This window comes from Sylvia atricapilla, chromosome 3, assembly GCF_009819655.1.
Source record: "Sylvia atricapilla isolate bSylAtr1 chromosome 3, bSylAtr1.pri, whole genome shotgun sequence".
Lineage (NCBI taxonomy): Eukaryota > Metazoa > Chordata > Aves > Passeriformes > Sylviidae > Sylvia > Sylvia atricapilla.
This window is the reverse complement of record NC_089142.1, coordinates 39,252,777-39,277,067: the sequence shown is the minus strand read 5'-3', so window position 1 is coordinate 39,277,067 and position 24,291 is coordinate 39,252,777. Positions and strand designations below refer to the sequence as shown.

The following is a 24,291-nucleotide window of genomic DNA, read 5'->3' as shown; positions in this document are numbered from 1 at the left end:
ATGTGCCGGGCGCAGCCCACGCCGCCCGCGGGAGCGGCCGCCCCGCCGGGAAGCGCCCACGGCCACCGGGGGCGGCGGGAGCCGCTGGGCCGGAGCGTGCGCGCGCCCCCGGGAGGCGGAGCCGCGGCGCGGGCGGGGCTCTGCGGCGGCGGCGGCGGGCGGGACGGGCGGAGGGGAGGCGAGGCAAGGCAAGGCAAGGGAGGGAGGCGCTGGCTCGCCCGCCTGCTCCTCGGTCCGCCGGTTCCGCGGCGCTGCCCGGGCAGCGGAGCCGCCGCCGAAGCAAATGGGGAGGCGGCGCTGAGCGGGCTGCCCTCCCCGGGAGTCGGAAGCCGAGGGGAGCGGCGCGGCGGGCGAGCAATGCCCCTCACTTCTCTGCTTGCGCTGCCCTTCCTCCTTCTCCTCCCGCTCCCGGCTCTGAAGCTTTTGTTTTCCCCGACCGCTGTGATGGCAGGAAACTTCCCGGAGGGATGGGCTCAGGCCGGGCTTGTGCTGCGCCGAGCTCCGCAGGGCTCCGGCCGCACCGTGAGGTGAGACGAGGCGAGCGGCGGCGTGGCGCCGCGGCGTTCCGCGGGACCGGCTGCCGCTCCCGGCCGAGGGGCGGCGGGACGGGCGGCGGGAGCGGGGAGAGAGTTGCGCTGGGGACCGCGGGGAGCGCCCACGGCTGCGCCGCTTCCCCCGGCCGCGGTCGGGACCGCCGGGAAGGCGCTCCAGCCCCGGGGATCCGTACCCGCGGGCCAGGACTGCTCGGGGGTCGGCGCCCCGAGGAGGCTGCGTGGGCACCGGGAGCCGGGCGCCTCTTCCCCCGGCGGGGCCGCCGGAGCCGTCGGCGGGCAGTGGGGGCGGGAGCGCTGCCGGAGCCGGGTGGGCGCGCTCGGCCGCGTCCCGGGGCCCCGGAGCCGCCTGTGGGGGGCTGCCTCCTCCTCCGCCGGCGGCGGGGGCCGGGCTTCCCACCGGGGACCGGCTCTCCGGGACACTGCTTAGAGGCACGGGGGAGCTGTCTGCCTGCCGTCACCTGCTCATCGGGCAGCTGCTTGTGCTCATCTCTTGAACCTGCCGCTGTCCGTACGGTGTGTCCGTGTCGCTCCTGGAAAAAAGAAAAAAAAAAAGAAACGTCTCCCTTGGTTTTGATTGTTTTTTTTATCTGCTTAAAGGAATATATAATTTTTGTTTGGGCGTGCCACATGGTTTTCCAGACTTGTTTTGTAAAAGTCAAATGATACAGTGCAGCCTAGTGTATATATATGTGTGTATGTAGCAAAGCATGTGATAAAGTTTTTCTGGAAAATTAACAAAAGCACTTTTCCACGGAAACAGTTCATTTGCAGAAAGATATAGGTAACATAGGAATTGTCAATGGTCAGAGCCAGGCATGGCTGGAAAGTTAGATCTGTGCCCAAGAGGGCTGTTAAACAAAATCGTTTGTCCTTATTGAAATGGGTAATGAATGCTTAAGCAGTGGCAAATGGGATTTGCATAATGCATTTTCTGTGGGACATATTGCACATACTAACATTAGAGCAAAGGTGTCAGAGGCATCAGGCTATGAAAAGGGCAGTTTTAAATAGACCATTGCAAGTTAACTGAAAATGTAAAGAAATGTCGAAGAGATTTATTTCAAGATTGGTAACACAGAATACCTGCATGTTTTCAGTTGTCAAATACGGGGGTTTTGTTGTTTTTGCACGGTTATCTGTTATGAAAATTTATTTACCAGCGTTGCTGTAGCTCCAGCATAACAATATAGACCCACTGGTAATTACATTCTTAGCCCACAGAAGCAAATTTGGTAATGGCTAGTAATTAGAAGAAGAATAATTTCTAAATAACTTCCCTTCAAAATATCTACTGCCAAATGACCAGCTCTCTGAAGTACATTCTCTTAGCTATTCTGCCTTACTCCTTTCTTAGAGAGTAGCCTTACTGTAAGAATGCAATCTAAATGTGTAATTTTTTTTTTTTAAGTGAGAAAATAAATGAGGCTCTGGAAATTAGTAATTCATATGCAGTGTCTGCCTACTCAGAGGAAACAGGAAGAAGGCAAGATGAACTCTACAAGTTTCTAATTTTCTACTTGGGTGCCACAGTGCGTAGGTGACTTTTGTCAGGTGCTGCTGATCAGGCACTGCTTGTTTGCTTCATCATTGCATTTGCCACTTTTAAAATACTCCTCTAGGAATAATAGCAGATAAAGCTTGGAGAGGCTGTGATCACTTTTCTGCAGTTAATGAAATGCACCCAAGACTGTTTTCTGGTTCTGCGGCTAAGTGCTGTGGGTTAACCCCTGTCAATGCTGTTTAACTCTCTTGCCTTCCAGAACAGGAAATTTGCATGTAGCTGTGTTAGAAGGATGCTATGCTGGTGTGTGTCAGCTCAACGCTCTGTGAGACAGTGAATTCTATTTCCAGGGAATAATTGCTGGCATTGCTTGGTTTACTGGTGCATAGTCTATCCGTAATGTAGTCTATCTGCAGGTAGTCTCCCTTAACTCTGTACTCAGTCATAGTGATCTAATTTCCCTGCACTGAGGATCTCTGGCATAAAATGCTGCTTTTCACAGTCAGCTGCTTAGAAATGCCAGGGCTGCTTTCTTCCTTTTTTCTCTGCTTGTGCATGTGGGTGAAGAGGGAGTAGGTGAAGGCATGATGCTTTTCCCACTTGTCCATAAAGGAGCAGTAAAGAGGACCGGGAGGAGGTTTACGTGAGTTGTTCTGGTTGTCTGGGAATATGCTCAGATATGGAGGTCCATGGCCTGCAGTCACATGGAACTTCCATAATTGTTTTGTTACAAGTAGCAGGTTGAGCAGCACAAGTTTGGTTGGGGTTTTTTTGTGGTTTGTTTGTTTTTATGTTTGTTTGTTTTTGTTTGTTTGTTTTGTTTTTGTTTTTGTTTTTTTTTTCGCCAGTACTCTAAAGGATGTCAGACTTAGTTGGTAAAAATTAGGTGAGGCAAAAGGAAGTGTAACTATCATCTAAGAAATCCTGCTTGTAGCATGCAGAAGTACACTTTCAGGTCAAAAATTGTCAGGTCGTGGTGCCTCTCATAGACATATAAAATACTTTAATGAAATGGTGTGCTTTTTTATCTATGTAATTTGCTGACAATCTTTATTTTGCTAACCTAGCTAGTAGCACAGTTTGAACTTGAATAAGAAAATTGTTTAACCATCTCGTTTCCGGCTGTGGATAATGCTTATGTAAACCTGCAGTATGTGATGGGACTGGGTTAATGCTCTAAAGTACTTTGCCAAACAGGCAGCTTGGCACAGTGAAATTCCTGTTGATTTCATTAGAATGAAACCTCATAAAATAAAATTCTTAATATTGAGCTATTCCTCTGTGTACTTAAGTACAAAGGTGAACTATTTGTTTTTTTCTCCCATCCCTGTGTAAAAGCACTTATTCAGTAAGGTGTACTTAAACATGTGTTGGAGGTATCTGAGGAGTCTCACTGGTTTGAATGGCACTTTGAGAAATCTCTTGCATAACTGTAACCTAATTTACCTCAATCTAGATGTTTATTATACACAAGCTGTGTTTAAAAGAATATTACCAAGACCACATAAGCCCTGAAGAGTTTGGAAATTTAAAGCTTTGAAGTAGTGATGATGTGGCCTGTGGGAACTATGCCTTATACTATCTAGGACCCAGATTTTTTCAGAACGCTTTGCATCTCGAAAAAGGCAACCAAAATTAGTAACTGGTTATGACTTGCATCTCTCCTGAATTTTCTCCTCCTTGTAGTTACTAAAGCAAGGCTTGAATCATGTTCATGAAACGTGACATGGTGACATACAATAATTGTAGAAAACGCAGCGTTTTGAGCACCTGTCCATCTTGGTGAGCAACACACTTTCTGAAAGAAGATGGATTCTGTGTGGAGAAGTAGTATTTAGTCACATAGTTAAAGCCTATGTCACAGGGTTTAATTGAAGTCACAGGGTTTAACTGCTACTTCTCAAGTCTTCAGAGCTTGACTTTGAACCTTAATTTTTTAACATAGTTTTTGGGTGTGTAATTTTCTCAGTGCTTTTTTTTTTTACCCCTAAAAGAAATAGAAGCAAACAGTGTATTTTTTTTTTTTCTGGGGTATCTGTGATCATGTCTGATGTCATTAGCAGAGTGAGAACCTCTAAATGCCAGCTCAGACTATAACTATCTAAAATGTGGTAGGTCATGATACATGGGTGAATTGACAATGAAGAGAGATAGCAGCCTTTATATATCTGTAATGAAATAACCCACATTACCTCCTAATTTTTATGTAATACAATATAGCTGACTTGAAGCTTTGATGCACAGTTCCCATTCTGTTGGCCATGGGGCGATACTGTCTGGGGACTTGACTATTGTTTTCCCTGCAATATTCTACTTATCTCTTTCTTCCTGGGCTATCTTATTGCCCTGCTGCTTTCTACATTTTTCTGCCACATCCTTTTCTTTGTTGATTTAATAAATAATTTGTAGTTGCTAGTCACTTTATTTGGCCAGTGTGACTACTTTGTCCTAATCTAGTGTGCAGCCTAGTTGCATGGGTCAGTGAACTGGCCAAGCAGATCAGGTCTAGAAAGCAAAGGCAAAAAACTGGCTTTCAGATCCAGTGCTTGGATTTTGCAGGCCGTAGTGAGGAAATAATTGCTGTTATAACCTTAGTGAACTGAGGCTGGGACACAAAACTACAGAATAATTGAGATTGGAAGAGACCTCCAAAGGTCATGTAGGCCACTGCTCTCCTCAGAGATGAGTCTGGTTGAAAGTTGGATGAGGTTTCTCAGGGTCATGTCCACTACTGTTTTAAATATCACAAGGGATGGAAATTACTCAGCCTGTGTGAGTGACCTGTTCCAGTGTTTGACCACTGTCACTGTGAAGTTTATCCCCAAGGCCTAATTGAAGTTACCATACTGTAGCTTGTTTGAATTGTCCTGGTCCTTTGCTGTGAACCTCCAAGAAGAGTGAGGTTCTTGTGCTCTTAAAAACAACAGATATTTTTCTATTGCTTAATAGCACACTTTCTGTTAGGAATAGAGAGAACTTTTGCCAAGTACATAAAAAACAATTCTGTTCCAGCCATGGTTGCACACCTTATACACTAACAGGCTGATCAAATCAGTTGGATTACTTTTTTGTTCATGGGGGCAAAATAGAAGTCTTTTGCTAGCCATGCTTTGTGAAACAGTTTAGAAGTGTGAAATTTCTCCTGTCTCACACATGGTTGTGCATTGTATTTTCCATCAGGTGACTGCCTCATTGTGTGTAGTGAATAGATGCTGGTAGTTTAGGAGATAAATCTAAGTCTTCAAGCTGGGCTTTGGAAAGGCAGCTATGTCATCCTGTAAATTTTTTTCCACCTTGCTAGGTGTATGGACCCCTGCAAAACAAATTTAAACCCATTGACTACAGGCTACTTTTGAGGGCTCTGTTAGAAATGATCTGCAGAGGTAATCTCAACTAGCCTTTCAGGCACAGTCAGTGGGGAGAAAAATAAGCCTGTTCAGAAAGTAGTTTATTCAGTAGTAGTTTATTCTACCTATGGCTGTATTAGTTGCTCAGTGTCTCTCTGCTTTGTATCATTATAGTCTCAATGGCTCTTTGCCTTTCTCTCCAGCTTTCAGGACAGCTATCAGTTAAGGCAAGGTTAATTCTTAGTGAGCACCTTCCCAGTCCTTTATTTTCATATCATTTCTCAATATATGATCACATGTCTAACTTGCAGCCTATTCTGAATTATTTCTGCTTAATAATTAGCTTCAACATCCATTTCTTTTGTGGTGATGTTCATCTCTGTAGCTCAGCTCTTTAGGAAAAGTCAAATTATCTTCATAACTGTGTCTTGTGCAAGTTATCCTCACTTTTAAAAAGGCAAAAAAGTGGTGGGGTGAGGGCAGAAAATTTCACAAGCAAGAGGTGTTGAGTTTTGATTGCTTTGAGCACAAGGGGAAAACCATGCAACAAAGCAGAAGGAAAAGTGTGTATTTTTAATGCAAATTGTGAAATAATAATCCTGTCTTTCTAAAGCTGTCTTAGAACTTCAAAACCTGATACTACTTTGCTTCTAGTTTTCCACATCAGTAGTGTAATTCATAAAATTATCTCTTTCAAAGGATTGTACAAGGTTCATTTTGTATAATGATAGAAAGGAACTGATATCTTGTGGAAAATAGAGATGGCTTTCTTTTTGTCAAAGACTTGAAATTTAATTTGAAAACACATTATATGTCTTGATTAAGTTCTTATTTTCAGTAGATAATGCTCCAACAAACCTTTTGTTACTTGATCATTTTGATTTTCACTCTTCTGTCAGTTGTCACTTCTGAATTTTCTCTAGACCATTTTCTTGAGTCTTGTGGATGTGTTTAAAAGCACTGAACATAATATACACATGACATTTTAATATTACTAACTATATGTTCATATGCTTTTGCATGTATAAACTCCAAAGTGCAGAAAGTGATTTAAAATGCATATCCAAATTCCTCTGCTTCATTCTATTACCAAAATGACTTCAGGAACCAAAGTAAATTTCCAAACAAAAATCCAAGCTTCCCACATCTAGCCGTTATGAAACTTAGAAGAAATGTGTGTGCTGTATTTGTGCTTCCATTCTCTCAGTGCACACATGCCCACTGGTACCCCAGGCCTTCATGTGCTTGAGTACTCTGGGAAAATCATGTGGTCTGAAAAGGAACTGCTTATTTTTGAAGCAAAATCAACTGAATTGTAGTGAAGCCTCCCACCACATGCCTTTTTTTCTGGTTTGAAGGGCTTGTGAGTTGGTAGAGCTGAGAAAAGCTAATTCTATCCTTTACACGACTGAATTCATTCACCATGTCTGCTTAAGCTCCAAGTGTGTCACTTATGATAAGGAGGTGACATTTAAAAGAGATTTGGCAATATAATAATGACTCATAAAGGCATATTGGGTGTATTTATAACAGGGAGAAGTTGTACGATGCATTGCTGATATTGGGACATCTGCATCTGCTGTCAGAAATTTCCATTGCATTTATTATGACAATAGGGATGGGGTTGAGTGCATTTGCTAACTGAAGTTAGGAGTGTTTTCCCTCCCCATTCCCTTCATTTTGATAAGAAGGCAATTTCTGACTGCATTCATCTTTTCTGGAGATATCAAATCAGAGCATGAAATCTCAGGTAATAGCACTTGTGCCGTTAAACCGTTAGATCCAAATGGACTGGATTAAATGTTGTTTTCAAGGCCGCCACAAATGATAGACTTGAAAAAGCATCTTCATGGTACATTGACAATATGGTGCTATACTTAAGCTATTATCAGCAAGGCTGAAAATAAAATAGCCACGGAATATTCTCTCTGTTTTTTTTTTTTTTGCACTGTTTGCAAAGTCCTTCTCTGTTCTTGGATATGTAGCTAATTTAATAAATAATCACATTGATTGTTTCTTGATGCCAGTAGAAATGAGAGTGAATTAGGCATTGGGTCAGAGACTGACCAGCCTCTTTGGTGGTCTTCCAAGATTTCACACTTCTGAAATGATGGGAAAGATGGTTTGTCTTGATTCTGTTAGTGTTCATGGGATGCTCGCAAGCTCCAGAGCACACTGAGGATCCCAGCATGTTAACTCCAGGAAGGGGGGGCCCTGGTGAATCACTCCTTTATAGAGGAGGCTGGTGTCAGCTGTTGACAGAGCAATTTCTGTAGTTTGCTGAAACTCCAGAATTGCAGAATGTACCTATTAAACATTATGTTGCTCTTACATAGAAGCGTGAGTCAGATTTTCAGGCAGACATGTGCAGACTATTATAGGCACCCAGAGGTGTTCATATAGAGCACTGTTACAAAACAAGAGAAATAAAAGAGATACATGAAATTATTTAGGTGAATTCACTTTCCAGAAATGCATGTTCCATCTGACTGCTGAGTAAGCTTATGTGGTTACCTCAAAGCTGTGTTGAAATTAGGCGAAATCAGTTTCAGTCCTAGTAGGAAGAAAAGGAGGAAGGTGATGGTGTGTGTAAAACCACATGCTGGTAAGGAAACAGACTTCCCAAAGGTCTGAGGTTGGGGCTTCATGTTGATAAACACCAATTTTGCCAGACATTGCCAAAAGGCCTATCCAGTTCCATGCTCAGCCTGCTCAAATCTCTTATTATTGCTGTCAGCAGAGCAGGCAACGTGGGCTTGTGTGCCACCGCTGTACAACTGAGTTACGCAAAGTTGTGCAGAACTGAAATGGTTCACTGCATGCCAGAGGTATTCTGTGGGTTAAAGACGGGCTTGCTGTTGATGAGTCTTTGAGATATAGGCAGTGGTGGTTCTATTCTGTATAACTAGAGATGTAGAATATCCTTTGCAAGATTGAAAATCCTTTGCAAGATTTGCCAAATCCATGCAAAGCGGTGTATGTCTAAGATTAGTGGTGTGATTTTAAGTTGTATCCATTCATTCTGTTGGTAAAAGGTCTGATGTTTCCCAGTTTCATTGGGAAATTGCTAGTTACCCTCTAGTTCTTCACCTGGATTTCCTGAATATTTTGGACCTGTTAATTTTATGCTCTTAATGTTTAAAGTTACTGTTGTGGACTGGATTTTTAGTTTAGTTTGATATTGATAGTTTTAGATGCAAAAAGTTGAAGAATAAGTGCTTTTAAGACAAGTGGCTGTACTTTGTAATGTGATCAACTTTCATCAGGGTTTTTTTGGCCGCCATTAATGACATTATATCCTAGGTCTTGCAAATTTCTTCTCTTTGAAAAGTCTTAAGAGAACTGATTGACCAGTGCAGTTCTGAAGGAACTGGATGTGATGAAACAAAGATGAAGTATTTTCATTTCCGAAACTCTTGGTGGAGGATGCTCTCAGTATAGGAACCACCTTTTCAAACTAGAGCAGTGTGTGTTTTAAGGACATTATTGCCTTTTCAGATTCATTTATAGGCTCAGTAATCACGATGACTGTATAAACTATAAATGGTTTTGAGCCTATTTCCGGTGTACGGGAGGATATGGTTTGAGAATTTAGCTTTCTGCAGCCAGATGGATTATAGTGTTGCTAAGGAAACAGACTATAAATGAAGTGGCGACTGGGTGTCCCTAGAATATCAGACTGCTTGAAGCTGGTATTTTAAACTCATTTAGGTGGGTAGCTAGATGATGTGATGAGAAGTTAATTTCCTGTATTTTATGGTTCGTTAATTTTCATTGCTTTTTTAGTATTTAGGAAAGGTACCTTAACTTCCCGCTCAAACTACCTGGCATATGGGTCACTGAATAAAAATTGCTATGGAAATTAGAAAATGGACAGAAGCTGTACAGTGAAACAGGTCCTAAAATAATCATTCAAAGTACTGAGTAAGTGGATAGATAACAGTGTATGAAGACCTGGCAGCACTGTGGTCTGACTGAAAAACTGATATGACAAAGCGAGTTGAGTTGCTTCAGAGTACTTGGGAAAGAAAAGAGCTTCTACAAACCTGGTGAAGTTACAGGTTTTGAACTTCATGTATAAACATCTATATTATAGCTATTTGATGTATGTACATGAAGTTGCTCAGAGCAGTGAATTGTGATTTTGATATTTGATACTTGCTCTGCCCAAGAAGATAACTGGCTCTTTTTTGCTAGTGCTTTTGCTGAAAATGTAGCAGGTTTCCAGACCAAAGTTGATGACTGATACAGCAGAGGTGGTGTTTTTGTGGTTTTTTTCCTTATCAGTGAAAAGGGCAAGCATACCTGAGCCATTCTAGCTAAGCATGCAGCTAATAGAGATAAAGACTTAAGTAAGCTGAGCCTGCAGGACAGACAGCAACCTCTCCTATTGATAAGGTGATCTGGGAGGAGGACAGGTGATGGTTCAGTCTATGGTGCTTCAGAAATTTACCTTAGCTGCTTCTGTAACAAAAAGGTCTGGAGAGCTCTTGGTAAGACTGAAAATGGTAGGAACTTGGCAAGCAAAGATAGTTTGTAGGCTAAATATGAGGTGGAAGACTAAGGAAGGTTTTCAAGTATGTACAGGTGGTTGGTAGAATTTCCATTCTGTGTGTTGTGAGTTGAAATAAAACTGTTTCCAGTGAAACGCATTCTGGAAAAGTGTCATTGTTGCAGCAGTGTTAAACCATCTGAACATGTAGTGTTTGAGCTGTTATTTAGAGTGTCTTTGAACGAACTTTTTCTGGTCGTTTTTGCCAGGTAGGCAATAGTGTTTGTGGAGATGGCATTAAGGCACTATAACTTTTCCCTCCATGATTGTCAAATGACTGGATTTATTGTATTTATATGAGAGCTGTCAGTTTACATAATGATCAGGATCTGCCACTTTTCACTGGAACAGTGAAACACTGTTGCTAGACACAGACTGGAACTTCATGGCATGCAAAACAACTTTTTCCTCTGTAATTGCTCCTTTACTGAGGGGCTTTGGAACTCAGCAAGTTTAATTGTCATGGTGGCTGGGTGCTCCTGATGCCTTCAATCTTTCCTGTAAGTCACTCTCTGTGTGTTCATTGTGTGGTTGAAGGAGCAGTAGGACCCATGATAAAGCTCTTGATAAAGAGCTTTTTATCTTTTTTTCTGATGAGTTGGAAATACAGGAGAAGCATCACTTCTGATTTTGTGTGTTGGTTTTTGATGATTTATGCTGAATAATGTTAATTTCAGCAGCACCACTGCGGTCTGTAAAGAGGTCTACAGGGAGCATAGAGACAAGGGTTTTCTTTTCTGATCTCAAGACAGATGTCATTGTACTTTTTTCCCTATAAATCATGCCCATAACTTTGAGTTGTTTCTTTCTTTTGTGTGTTTTCGTGTTTAAAAGGTTGTTATGAGTCTCTTGATCTGAATTTCAGAATCAGTTGTTACTGAGTAGTTGTAATTAAATTAGAAGTTGTATGTTACATTTATACTATTTAGATTTATTCTTTGTGCAGGATGATAAATTCCATACGGTATTTTCTCAGGTTCAATTTCATATCTAAATAGAGACTAAATGAAGTTCTCTGTAACTGAAGAAGCAGTGTTATTATTTGTGAAACTCATACTTTAAGTATGAGCATAGTTAAACAGCCTTCGGTTGAGTAGGGAAATACAATCTTTAGCTACCAAAGTGGAAGATAACAGGAAATAATGGATTATACATTTCTGGTAAGGTAGTACTTCTATTTGTAGGTTTGAGGGATTTGGGATAGTTTTTCTTTTTCAGTGGTTTTTTGTTGGTTGGTTGGTTGGTTTGTTGTTCTTTTGGGGAGGGTGTGTTTTTTCAGATTTTTGGGGTTTTATTTCTCTACTTTTTAAAAACAGTGAAGATCCCTAACTTACTACTGAATGTGCTTTTCCATGGAAAGAAACCTTTCTTTAATATGAAGTTTGTGAACTCAGAACTGCTGTAACTATCTGCAGAAGGCATTTGATTTGCCTTAAAATTTCTGTTTGCTTATAAGGTCCGAAGTAACACAAAACTAATGAGTAATACAAAATCCTTTTGATTAACTGTTAATTTAAGGCACTTTAAAAAATTGTTCCTAAATAGGATTTGAATTCTTCAGTTGATGCACATATTTGTTTGCTTTGCATTTTTATTATTAAAAAGCCCAGAAAAAAATTGAAGTACTGATCTCCTGTATTATATGAAAAAAAAATACTTTATAAATCATCAGACTAGCTCATTTAAATGTTTTTGGCTTGCAAATGTAATAAATTTTTTTTTATGTCTTTAGGATGCATGTTACAAGCCTTGCTTGTTGGGTCTGTACAAAAATTGTTAGTGCCTGTATTGCATGGAGTCTGACTGTCTGTAATACATCATCTCACCCTGAGACTTGTCCAGATGGGAACTCTTAATTTAACTGTCTTTTAATCTCTAGCGTGAATAGATTTCTGGCTAGGATTGTTTCTCCAAAATAGTTGCTGTCTTAAAAGTTCCACTCCAGTAGGCTCACAAGACCAAAAATAATTCAGAAGCTATCAAATCAATTAGATGACACAGATAACTATCAAGAATTTGTTTATTTTCTTCTCTGTTTCTGTATTAGGAGAACTAAGTTACTATTGTAACATGTAGCTGATTTTTAATCAACCAATTTAGACTAAAAGCGAAGTGTACAGTAAATCTGGAGGGAAAAAATCAAAGGAACCTTATAACTTAGATTATATTCTTGTATTAAGCATTTTATGTTTGTCTTTGGATGAATAGAGATGATAATAAGTATTGAAAATATATGCATGTGTGTATATGTATGAGAAGAAAGGCTATACTATAAATAGGCACATAAAGTAAATCTTTGCTCAATTCTCTGCTACCATTGCAGCCTTTGAGCAGTCTCAGAGCAGGATGCTGTGAGTGGGAGTCACCTCATTTAACTTGCTACCAGCACCTCCTCCATGTGAGCCAAGTGGCAAGAAGTGAGATCCTTAACACCTCTATTGCAGCAGCAAGACTCCTGGGCAGGCACAGAACTTGGCTCTAGCATAGGCTGAATCCCTGACGGAAAAGCAGAAAGAGGGCTGATTGCTTTGCTCTGGCAACTAAATCAAATCCCAGGGACTTGTGGGCAGCACACTTTGTGAAGGGCATACACATCTGGTCATTCCAATCACCTTTTCATTAGCATCCCTGCATCTTTTTATGAAGAGCATGAATTTTTATTAAAATAAATTTTGTTTCAAGAAACAGGTACGTTTCTGTGGGAGAGACTGCTTAAATTCCACCGGTGTGGAGTGCTGCTTCTGGCATTACCATTTTTATAAGCTGAATTTTGTAAGCCCTTGCTTATAAAAAGAAGACGGTGTGCAACAACTGTTGTCCAAACTACTGACAAAAAAAAATTCATCTTCCCCTGTTTTTAGCAGAAGGCAATGCAATAGTGTATGTTTGGTACACTGGGGCACTGTAGAGGAAGCAAGAATGATGTAATGCAAGGAGTTTTAGATCTTTACCTTAAGGTATATGAAAGTGGAACATTTTTGCAGAACTCAGTCTTTCATTCAGAGAATATAGTGGAGAAGTTTCTGTAATTGAAAAGCCAGAATACCTTAGGATAACTCTCTTAAAGCTTTTTGACTTGAAGCAGACTTTTTTACTTGCATATTATCTTCTGATGTACTGCCTCTTTCGTGAAGGAGGTAAGCTTTTGGTATTTCAGTTCTTTGTTGCCTGCAGTTTGACTTAGTATCCCAAGAAAATGTTAGGAAAACTTGATAAAATATGGCTATTAACTAGGCATAAGGAGACACAGAGAATTGTAACAAAATTATGACTCATTTGAAAAGAAATTCCATAATATTTCTGATCTTCTCTAGGCTCTTGCTAAGTCTTTAATGTAATCTGAATACTTGTGGGAAACACCTTTAAGTATAATTATGTTTAAGATCTTTGTGATTTTATTTCCACTATTTCAGTTCTTTGGAAATCAAAGCTCCTGGTTTGGGCAAAGTAAGATGCAAATTTTTCTATGATCGTCAGTAAGGTTTTGCACCATTCTTGCTTGTGGCACAGGACTGACTGTCTTGAATTAAAATACCTCTTAGTATGTTGATGCTAAATCTACGTCTTGATCTTTGTTCCCCAGCATCTTACAGCTTCAGGCCAGAAATGTGAAGCTTTTAAATTTGTTTGCCAGGGTCTTTTTTAGCCTAGTTTATTCCTCCTGCTTTGGGACTGGGGAGCTGGGTCTAAATTGATTTTAAAGATGGTTTTATTTTAGTGAGAGTTGGGAATATTTTCATATGTCATGTGAGTAGAGATTGAAAATGGCTCCTGTGTAAGAGAATGCACTTGTCTGTTGGAAAGATTTTACAGTTTATTAAGGTATTTAATCTTGTCCAGGCTCCTGGTAGTTTTCTGCCTCCTTACAAACCTTTTTACTTCTTTGATACTTCAGAGAGCAGAAGAGGGAAGATTACCAGTTTATATTACTTACCTCACTAAAGAGGGAACAAACCAAATGGAGAAAGTCTATAGTAATCCAATAGCTACATTTTATCTCTTTTATAGGTATAGCTGAGAATTGTTTACCTTCCCTCTTTGTTCTGTGGAATAATTGCAAAGACCAAGTTTTTGTGCCCATGGAAAACAACTTGTACTAATAGATTATCAGAAAAATCTTCCAGACACTGGCTTCCCTTGAGACTAGTTCATGTGTTGTGCAGAAGGAGATGTCTCAGCAGACTCCAGTCTGGCAAATCAAACCTTATGTTTTGGCTGTTTGAAGTCCGTGTTAAGTTGGCTACAGATACAGAAACTCAGCACTGAATGATTGGAGGGGTTAGTACATTATGGATCGTCTTGAAGTGCAGCTTGTTGTTACTGCTTCCCTTGCTAAAGCCCACTGTAGTCTTGCTGGCAGGTTTGCCCTTCAGCCCCTGTGTGCATCATTTATTTAGAAACCTGTTCCTGAAGGATCCTGATCCTGGTAACTTTTGTTCCAGTGTGGAGGTGACTTAGAGATGTTCATAAAGCTTATTCTTGCAGAAATTAAGTTAGCTGTTTAAAAACAAGCATATAAAGTTCTCATATATTTGTCCTGTTGATATATAGAGAAACAATATTTATAAATTAATTAGGTCACTTAAAACTATTAGTGTGACATGAACTCAGTTTCCAAAGCTCATTGAAATTTTATGCCTTCCTTCTAAGAGTATAAGGAAAAACTACCTTGAGAATTCACAATCTTAGTTAAGAATGATAACTGATTCTGTCATGAACTCATGATAGAATATGCAGCTTTTTAGCTGTGTTAGGCCCAGTTTGCAGAAATAATTTAACTATCTGAGATATATTAGCAGTGTGATGATGATTGATTGGTACAAGCATGTGTAAAGGAAGTGCTGAGATCCTGCATTGAAACTTCAGTGATTTATTTTTCCTCTCTCGACCTGTTTTCTTGTCCTTTGTTTTTCAATGCTGTTATCTTTGCTGCATGAATTTATTTATGGGAAAATTTATTTATCTTCTTTATGATGCTCAGTAGTAGATTTAAATGTTACTGTTTTGAGCATCTTCAGGGATATAAAGATCAGGATCCCGATGGTTAAGGGTAAGAATTTATTTTGGTAGATCCAGTAAGACTTATAGCAGCTGGCTGATGTTTGCTTGTCTACAGGTGAAATAAACATAGCTGAAGGAGACCTGAAATGATGTGTTACTCCAGCCCTGACAGATACTAGTATGAAATGCTGAGATTCTTATGATCCACAGGTGACATAGCTGAGGATCTCTTTGGTTTGATGAAACTTTGATGCTTTAGTCCTTCCTATCCGTTCTGCCAGAAATGGGGCATGCAATCTGTCTTCTGTCAGGTGACACGGCATATTCTACTTCTCCCAAAACTAAAATTTTACTACAGGAAAAATTTGGCTCTTGTCCTGCCTTGAATGTAAATATGTTTTTTTTTTTTTTTTTTTTTTTTTTAGGTTATTTGGGAAGATAATAATTAGCTGAACAAAACAGCACAAGATGACTTATGATTCCTGTTCTTTATGGGAACCTCTCTGGTATGGTATGTTTGGGGTTTATGTGTTGGGTTTGTGGGTTTTTGTTTGTTTGTGGGGTTTTTTGTTTTGTTTTGGTTTGGGTTTTTTGCTACACTGATATATAGTGATTGGGTGTATAATTAAAAGATCCACTTAAAATTTAGGCATCCAACTTTCAACTTGTTAGTTGCATGTTAATAACTAGGCAGAGACTATGAATTAAAGTAGTATGTTTTTAGTAATGTTCAATATTTACTGTTGTTCGAGGTACTACAGTGTTCACTCAGCTCTTCATCCTGATTATGGTTAATGTGACCATTGAACCAGTGGGAAAATTAGAACTCAAGGGAAATAAGACAGAACTAGAAATGAGCCTAGAGCTGCCCAAGTCCTTTCACATGATCTGCAGGTTGAGAACATGATTTTTCCCAAGAGTTAGGAAAATAGAATTACTTTTTACACTTCAAATATTTGTGGTTTTAGTAGTGATAATGATTACCATGAGTGACGTTTCTTGACAGTTAATGGCTCTCTGAGTTAAGGTCATAAGGAAATATCATCAAGAGGGCAATTAGTTGTACCAAATGACCCAAAGCAGAGGTGACTGTTTCCCACAGTACTTTCCTATGAAAATTGCCACAGCAGTGTTTACAGAGTGGAAAAAGGAACAATTTCCTAAATGAAAGTAATGCCTCTTGTGAATAGTTTTATGGGTCATCTACTCATGCAGTGTGGTTGATTAGTTTCAATTTAGGTTATATGTAAATAGGTATTAAAACTGAAAACTGCTGGTTCCTTTTAGGTGCGTAAGAACATTGTCCCTGCTGCTTTGTGCTCTGACCCACTCTTCTCACTGGTGTTAGCAGAAAGGATTCCATTGTAGCGTGTTCCTACCTGTGCTTAATTGCATAGGAAACAATGCTTGATTCATATTTAGAGGCAGGCAAGTCCTGGATGTACATGTACAATCATGAGGTGCCAGAGAGCACAACTTGAGTATTTTCTTGTAACACATAAATTCTTTTGAAAAAAAAAATTAAGCCTGTATCCTTCATGCTGCTTTTTTATTGGTTTTCCCCTAAGAATTTTTTGCTTTTTAAATGTTCTTGTTGCAAAAAATCATTTTTTGCTGAAGTTTGCCTGTGAAATAAAACCATTGATAGCAGTTATAAAGCATGCAGAAACTTCTGGGGCCACTTGAAATATCCCAGAGAAATAGGATCACTGTACCAGGCAGTGCTGCCTTCAGATTTCTGAATAAGAATGATTTTTTTATGTACTGGATGAGGTCTTGGTGCTGGTCACTGTTGCCAATATATGCTTGCATTTAGCAGACAAATTTATTAAGTCACTGAACATTTTGGCAATGTTCATAGTGTGTTCTGATCTGCATTAAACGTAACTGTTATTATGGCACTGTTATTTTCCCTCTTTTGTCTTTTTTGGAGTTCCCTGGCTATGATTGATGTCAGCTTTGCATATAACATATAATCTTTTATTTCCAGTTGAGCATGTCATCCAAATTTTAAAACAGGAACCTTTTAGCTTCTAAAGCTGTTAAAAACAGGTGCCATAGTTCTAGCAATAATTATATTTGATGAATGGAATTTGTGTGTTATTTAGCTTTAAGTATGTACTTCATTGAAATAATTGTGTCTATTATGTTCCATAAAAAGCAAGTTGTATATGAGTGAGAACCTTGCTTGAGAGAAAATATGCATACACAGTAAATTTCAGCACTGAAATTGAAAAAAGTGATTGTATGAAGCTTTTTTGCATCTGAAAGGAATCTCTGAGAGTATATGTTCTAAAAGTGAGAATGCTGTGACACAAAGGTACCTATCTGCCTCTTGCTTGAGTACCTGACCATCAGCAGATTTACCCATTTAAACTATCAAAGCATGGTTGTCTTTTACAATCTGTGTGATTACCATTCAGCCAGGACTGGGTCTTTGAAAATTACAGGATCTGCTTTTCAAAGACTGAGTGAGGACTGAAATGCTGTTGCTGTGAAATTATCTTACTGGTTTCTTTCATCTTATATTTCTATCTTTACATAATTTTGGAGAAGTTGGAAGGAAAGAAAGAAGGGTGGAGGCACATGTTTAATAATTACGTGCATGCTCACGGAAGAAAGCCTTTAAGTAGGAAGAAAAAAAAAAGAGACATTTATATATGGTGGCAACAGAAGAGAACCTCTCGATTTCATTGGCCAAATTGGTCAGTCACTTCTATGAAGGATGATAGCCAAGAAAGAGCATTGCCTGCAGGTTGGATAAGTGTAAATCCAGACCAATTTCTGAGCATGCAGATTCATACTCATGGTATTTCATACTCAGAGTGATAAACAAAGCACCAAGAAGGGTGCTGCTGGAAGCCATCAGGGAGCACAGCAGCAACATGGGATCCAAAGCCGGCAGTCTTCCTGGGTTAGGTGTCTTGGCAGAAGCTGATCACTGCACACTCTCTCGTCTTTGAAAAGATATGGCTGATGACTTCTGCAACCAGCCAGATGTCTGGTGCTCCTTTTCCACTTTTAGGTCTAGGCTGGGTCCAGGCAGCAGCTTGGACGAGATCGTTCTCCTCCTCTTCTCTTAAAGCTGCACAGAGAAACATGCCAACATCACACAGAGAGGACAAAGCACAAAAGGGGATGTAGCTATTTGCATAGAGAGCTGGGGTAGTGAGAGAATATAGGTGAGATTATTTTTCTTTCTTCTCTGGGTTTGTTAGAAATGAACTATAGACACTTGGGAGTCCTTTGTCCTTTGCTGTATCATGGTGCTACTGACTTGATAAATGCAGGGTAGCACAATCTTTTCAACTGGGTAAAGGATGCAGAACACTTTTACTCCTTCTCCCCTTGTCTGGTTCCTTCTGTTAAGAAGGAAAATTTAGGATATAGCAGTATTTTCTGAAGTTTGATTGTTTACTATGAAACATTAGCAGTTGTTTCTCTGGTTTTTGTTTGATTTCTTTTCCTCTTGAAGGCTTTTATGATACATGCTATTATCTAAGCTTCTGCTGAACTTCATACTTAAGAGTGTGAGGTTGTATAGCATTAAGGATGTACATTTAAACTGAGTGAGCAAATTCTGTTATGTATATTTAAAGCTAGTAAAGTAACTGCATGTATGTGCTCAAATGTCTGTATTCAAATCAGAAGGCTTTGCAGTTGGCAGAGGGAGATGGGTGATTCACCTCTCTACATGGACATCTGTATAATGATATGAGATATATCCTAAATGCTGTCTGAATTCACAGGAGCTCTATGACATCCACAACAGGAGCTCGATGAAATTCTGTGGCAAGTTTTTTCATAATTACTTGTGAAATAATAATTTCCAAATGTGGGCTCCTCAGTTTGAGAGAGACATGGATGTACTGAAGAGAGTAGAGTGAAGGGTTACGAACATGATGTAGGGGCCTGGAGCATTCCTTCTGTGAGGCAAGGCTGAGAGGTGGGACTGTTCAGCCTGAAGCAGAGAAGGCTCAGGTGGATCTTACCAATGTATATAAATACTTAAAGAGGGGATACAAAGAGGACAGAGCCAGGATCTTCTCAGTAGGGCCAGGTGATAGAGGCAATGGGCAGAAACTGAAACAGGAAATTTCCCCTGAGCATCGGGAGACAATTTTCCTCTACTGTGGCCCTCTACTAGGTGGACCTTGCTTGAGCAGAGAGATGGGAGAAGATGATCTCCAGAGGTGTTTTGTGATTTCTTTGACTTTTCCTGCTCTTATGTGATGAGAGATAGCAATCATTCACTTTCCCTGTGTCACTAATCACTTGGTAAACCTCTATGATACCTTTTTTCAGTTGCTTTTTAGTAGAGATCAGAACTGAACATAATCCTGAAGAGGTGCAGTAGATGTGTATTGTAGCAGGTGGTGTATCTAAATATATAGTGTATATAGCTAGCTCCTGGTTTTCTTCTCAGTTCCTTTGCTAACAATTCTGAACACATGGCTGATGTTTTCATAGAGCAGACTATGAAAATTTGAAGATCTGTTTTTCTTCTGGATGGTAATTACTGGTTTAGCATCTGTTACTGTGTAGATAACTTTTTTCAGTACAGCTATAGCTTTGTCTCTAACACTGAATTTTATGGGGTAGACTGTTAGCTTGCCACTAACTCTCGAGAGAGTGCTCTGTACCTTTTTATAGTTGACCTTTGTTTTTATTAAATTGACCTGAAAAACAGTTCCGTTTTTTCATTAGCAATTGTCATAGTTTTGCATTTCCCTCTTCTCCTCTAGATTAAAGAGCTTGAACCCCAGTAAAGATTTTATTTGTAGGATCATTCTAGTGACCTCTTTTCTCTGCAAAACGAACCCCTCCTTTTTTTTCTCCTAATTGAAACTGATTATTATCTGTAGAAGAGTGTTATATTTATCTAATGGCAGATTAGTTTCTTTTAGAGACTTGGTGGAAAGACCCATACAAAACCAATCAGAAATGCGGAAGTTACCTTTGCTGACTTATTGCTTACACAACTCTAAAAGATACTGCCTTGGGGATCTAGTTTTCTTGCTCCAAGATTTTAAATCCAGAATTATTTGTTGAATTTATGTTCTTTTGCAGTCCCTGCAGAGTGCTACAGCTTCCTTTCCTTCATAGTGTTCTCAGCTTGTGGAGTCATAAACCTCAGTAGAACTTTGGGTGAGATTTTCTTGTTCATTGCTAAAATATTTCTTATTTATTCTGGAAAGTTCTGTTAAACTTTTTCCTGTGGGTTGCGTATTTTAGTCTAAAAAATGTTAAAGAAGACTAGTAGAGGAAAAGTTTATATAAATCAAAAAAAGAAGAAAGAATAGTATATATGCTTTAGCCTCTAATTGACATTGAGGTTTTCTCTAAAAGAGTATTAGAGTAAAAATAAAATCTAAAAAGAAAGAATGGAGGGAAAGAAAAATCTATAGTAAAGTTAATGGAATGGGTAATTTTTGCAAAATGTCAATGTACATGGCTTTATATACTTTTGCTGAATTTTACAATCTTTGAAATACAATAGGACAAAATAGAAAATTATAACTTTTATTTAAGCAGTAAGACCTCTAGAAAGTGGAATTTTTATGACTCTCTATTGGGTTTGTGTGACAAGATTTTGGTTGCAGGAGGGCTGCAAGGGAGACTTTTGTGAGAAGCTGCTGGAGGCTTCCTCTATAACCAGTAGAGTCACTGTCAGTGGAAGGGACCCACACATGAATGTTCAAGAAAAACTGCAGCCTGTGGGAACGACTTGTATTGGAGAAGTTCATGGAGGACTGTCTCCCATGGGTGGAATCCACACTGGAGGAGGAGAAGAGTTTGATTCTTCCCCCTGATGAGGAAGGAGCAGCAGAGACAATGTGTGATGAACTGACTCCAACCCCTGTTGCCTCTGCGTTGCTGGTGAGGGGCAGATGAAGATGACTAGGCAGATTGCTAAATTCAGGAAGAAGCAGGAGATAGGGTGAAAGTGTTTTTAAGATTTAGCTCTATTTTCTCATTTACCCTACTGTGATTTAATTGATACTTATTTAATTTAACTTAATTGCCCCAAGTTGAGGTTTTCCTGTCATAGTAACAGGTGAGTGATTTCTCCCTGTTCATACTTCAGCATACAAGCTTTTTGTAATACTTCTTCTCCCTTGGACAGTTTAGGAGGGGAGTGAAAGAGCAGCTCTTGTGGGCACATGGTGTCCAGCTAGGATCTGCCCACCACAAGAGTCAATTAAATTAGAATGTTTATAATAATACCTTTTTGCGATACCATTGAAAATTAAAGGACACAGAGAGGTTAATCACTTTTCTGAAATTAAAATGCTGATGGTAGTCAGGACAGCAGCCTGAGCAGGCTTGCTTTCAGATTGCTGTAAGTCCAAACTGGGGACGTAGATCAGACTTTGTTGTCTTACACTTAATTTCTTTGCTTGTCAAGTATTATCTAGCAAAGGGTAAAATTTTTATGCTATACAAAGCATGTGGTGCTTGTATAAATTCATTAAAAACATTCCTTCCTCCCTTTATTTTTGCCTGATATTGATACTAAACAGAACATGCATGAATACTGCGGGCAGAGTTTGTACTACCGTAAGCTGCTTGTGTTAGTAGCACAAGCTTGTCATTGTGTGCAGAGATGGAAGAGAGAGACTGCCCTCTGAAGATGCCTTTATCCCTTTTCTAATGATAAACATGAAAACAGCCAGAAGGGACTACTGCAGTCATCCAGAATGAATGAGGTGAAGCCCACTTCATGTTTCTGGCTGTGGTGATCATTATAGTTATAGTGACCAAAGAAGTTATGGTTTCCTGCACCTTAATGTGAGTCAGCCCCTAAATTGAACAAATTATTTTATCCTATGGACAAGTTATTTAATAATAACAGCTTAGAATGTTTTATGTGTTTTTCCTGACACGTCTGATGTGAATGACTGACATGGAACCAAGAATTTTGTATTATGTGCAATAACTTAGATAGATAGGCTTTCCGTGCTTACCAAACAGGCAAATAGGCAATATATTGATACTATTTAAGCTATTTAGAAATGTTATTAAAGTTTCCACCTGTAGGCAATTTCAAAACAAAATAATGAAGTTAGTTGAAAAATTATGTGATTTAAATAAGAATACTTGTTTGATTTATTCACCCTTAATCAGTAAAGTTTGTTTTCAAGCACCAAAGTTCTCCAGCCTTGATTATGATAGAAAAAAAGCATGGTGAATTGAGAGTATTGTACAGTATCAGGAGCTTGACCTATGAGAGAAAGGCTAGATGTTAGGAGACTCCCGTGTCTGGTGCTTAAGTAAATTGTATCAACCTGAAGTGTAAGGATATATTAAGGATAGTGTTCTCATTAAGGAAAGCTGATCAATCATTAGGTTCCCACTGGTTTCAGAGAGTTTTACTTTGTGTATTTACATTTCTTTCTTCTTTTTCAGATGGAAATACTGACATGAACTTAAGAACTTTGATGCTTTCAAACCTTGAATTTTGATTGTTAAATGACCAGTTCAAAATACTGCCTGAACAAGATGAAATGCCTTGAAGACCTTTGGTTCTGCTTTCATTTTTCCTGAAGCAATGGTTTTCTCAGCAATGTTGACGCTGGCCCACTCTGGGACCTCAAATGCTACTTTCATTGTCTATGAAAATGCCTATACGAATTTTACCACTCCCCAGTTCTTGCTTCATAGTGGCACAACACAGCCGTTGAGATATAGTTCAGGTGCTGTGCTCACCACTGAGAGAAGTACTTTCCTGGTAAACACCACAACTATCCTGCCACCACAAGAAGTTTTCAGGAGCTTGAGTTTGCCACTCCAGATCATTCTTTCTGCTGCTATGATATTTATCCTATTGGTTTCTTTCCTTGGAAACTTTGTTGTCTGCCTGATGGTCTACCAGAAGGCAGCTATGCGATCTGCAATTAATATCCTCTTAGCAAGCCTGGCTTTTGCAGACCTGCTGCTGGCAGTGCTCAACATGCCATTTGCTCTGATAACAATCATTACCACTCAGTGGATTTTTGGGGATGTGTTTTGCAGAGTTTCTGCCATGTTCTTCTGGCTTTTTGTCATAGAAGGGGTAGCCATTCTTCTTATTATTAGTATTGACCGATTTCTTATCATAGTTCAGAGGCAAGATAAACTGAACCCTTACCGTGCAAAGATTCTTATTGTGATTTCCTGGGCAGCATCCTTTGTTGTTGCTTTTCCATTGTCAGTAGGGAATCCTAATCTGCAGATACCCTCGAGAGCACCTCAGTGTGTTTTTGGCTACTCTACAAGCCCAGGTTACCGAGCCTACGTGATAATTATCTTGCTCATTTCTTTTTTTATTCCATTCCTGATAATGCTGTATTCTTTTATGGGCATACTCAACACCGTCCGCCACAACGCAGTTCGTATCCATAGCCACCCTGATAGCATATGTCTCAGCCAGGCCAGCAAACTTGGTCTCATGAGCTTACAGAGACCTTTTCAGATGAATATTGATATGAGCTTTAAAACTCGTGCCTTCACAACCATCTTGATTTTGTTCCTTGTCTTCATAGTCTGTTGGGCACCGTTCACCACTTACAGCCTTATTGCCACGTTCAACAGCCACTTCTACTACAAGCACAACTTTTTTGAGATAAGCACTTGGCTCCTTTGGCTCTGCTACCTCAAGTCTGCACTGAACCCACTGATTTACTACTGGAGGATTAAGAAGTTTCATGATGCATGCTTAGACTTGATGCCCAGGTTCTTCAAGTTCTTGCCACAGCTCCCTGGCCATACAAGGCGGCGCATCCGGCCCAGCGCCATCTATGTGTGTGGGGAGCACCGGTCGGTAGTTTGAGACTGTGGTAGTTTGACAATGATTGTTGTTTGCTGGGGTCATTTCTTTTTCGGCTTTAGATTGAATTTTGTTTTGTTTCATATGGCTTTTTCAGTGTAGCCATATCTTATAAGTTGATTAAATTTTCAGTACTCTGTGCAATTTTGGGAAGATAGAGGGAGGGAACGTGATTGGCTATAGTTGGGTTTACTACCAGAATACAATGTAAACGGAATAACAAATGTTACCTCTAGGATTCTGTGAAAATCCATTCTTTATATAAAACCTATATTTGGAACATCTTGTCAGGTTTATGCTTACTAGGCCTGCAATTTTATCTAATTGTAGGGACCTTTTTTATGCTGCTATGATACAGTGTAATTAGTTGGTGTAATTTTTTTGAAAATTGTTGCTGCTGTCTGTCAATATATTAGAGGCAAAAAGTCTCATTAGATTATTTCTATCTAATTTAACAATATTTCAAAAGTTTTCATGGTAACATTAAAAACCTTTTTTTTTTTTAATATTTCCATTAATATTTTTGT

General features: G+C 39.6%; 2 protein-coding genes across 2 annotated transcripts in view; one reads left to right on the top strand and one right to left on the bottom strand.

Moving 5' to 3' along the window:
- Nucleotides 1-24,291, bottom strand: part of FHL5 (four and a half LIM domains 5) — a 98,646-nt gene that overhangs the window by 366 nt on the left and 73,989 nt on the right. The window lies entirely within an intron of this gene.
- Nucleotides 334-24,231, top strand: GPR63 (G protein-coupled receptor 63). The gene is made up of 4 exons (XM_066315158.1): nucleotides 334-527; nucleotides 15,381-15,466; nucleotides 20,026-20,103; nucleotides 22,366-24,231. Exon 4 carries the CDS (start codon nucleotides 22,508-22,510, stop codon nucleotides 23,765-23,767), a length of 1,260 nt encoding a protein of 419 aa, XP_066171255.1. The 5' UTR covers nucleotides 334-527; nucleotides 15,381-15,466; nucleotides 20,026-20,103; nucleotides 22,366-22,507; the 3' UTR covers nucleotides 23,768-24,231.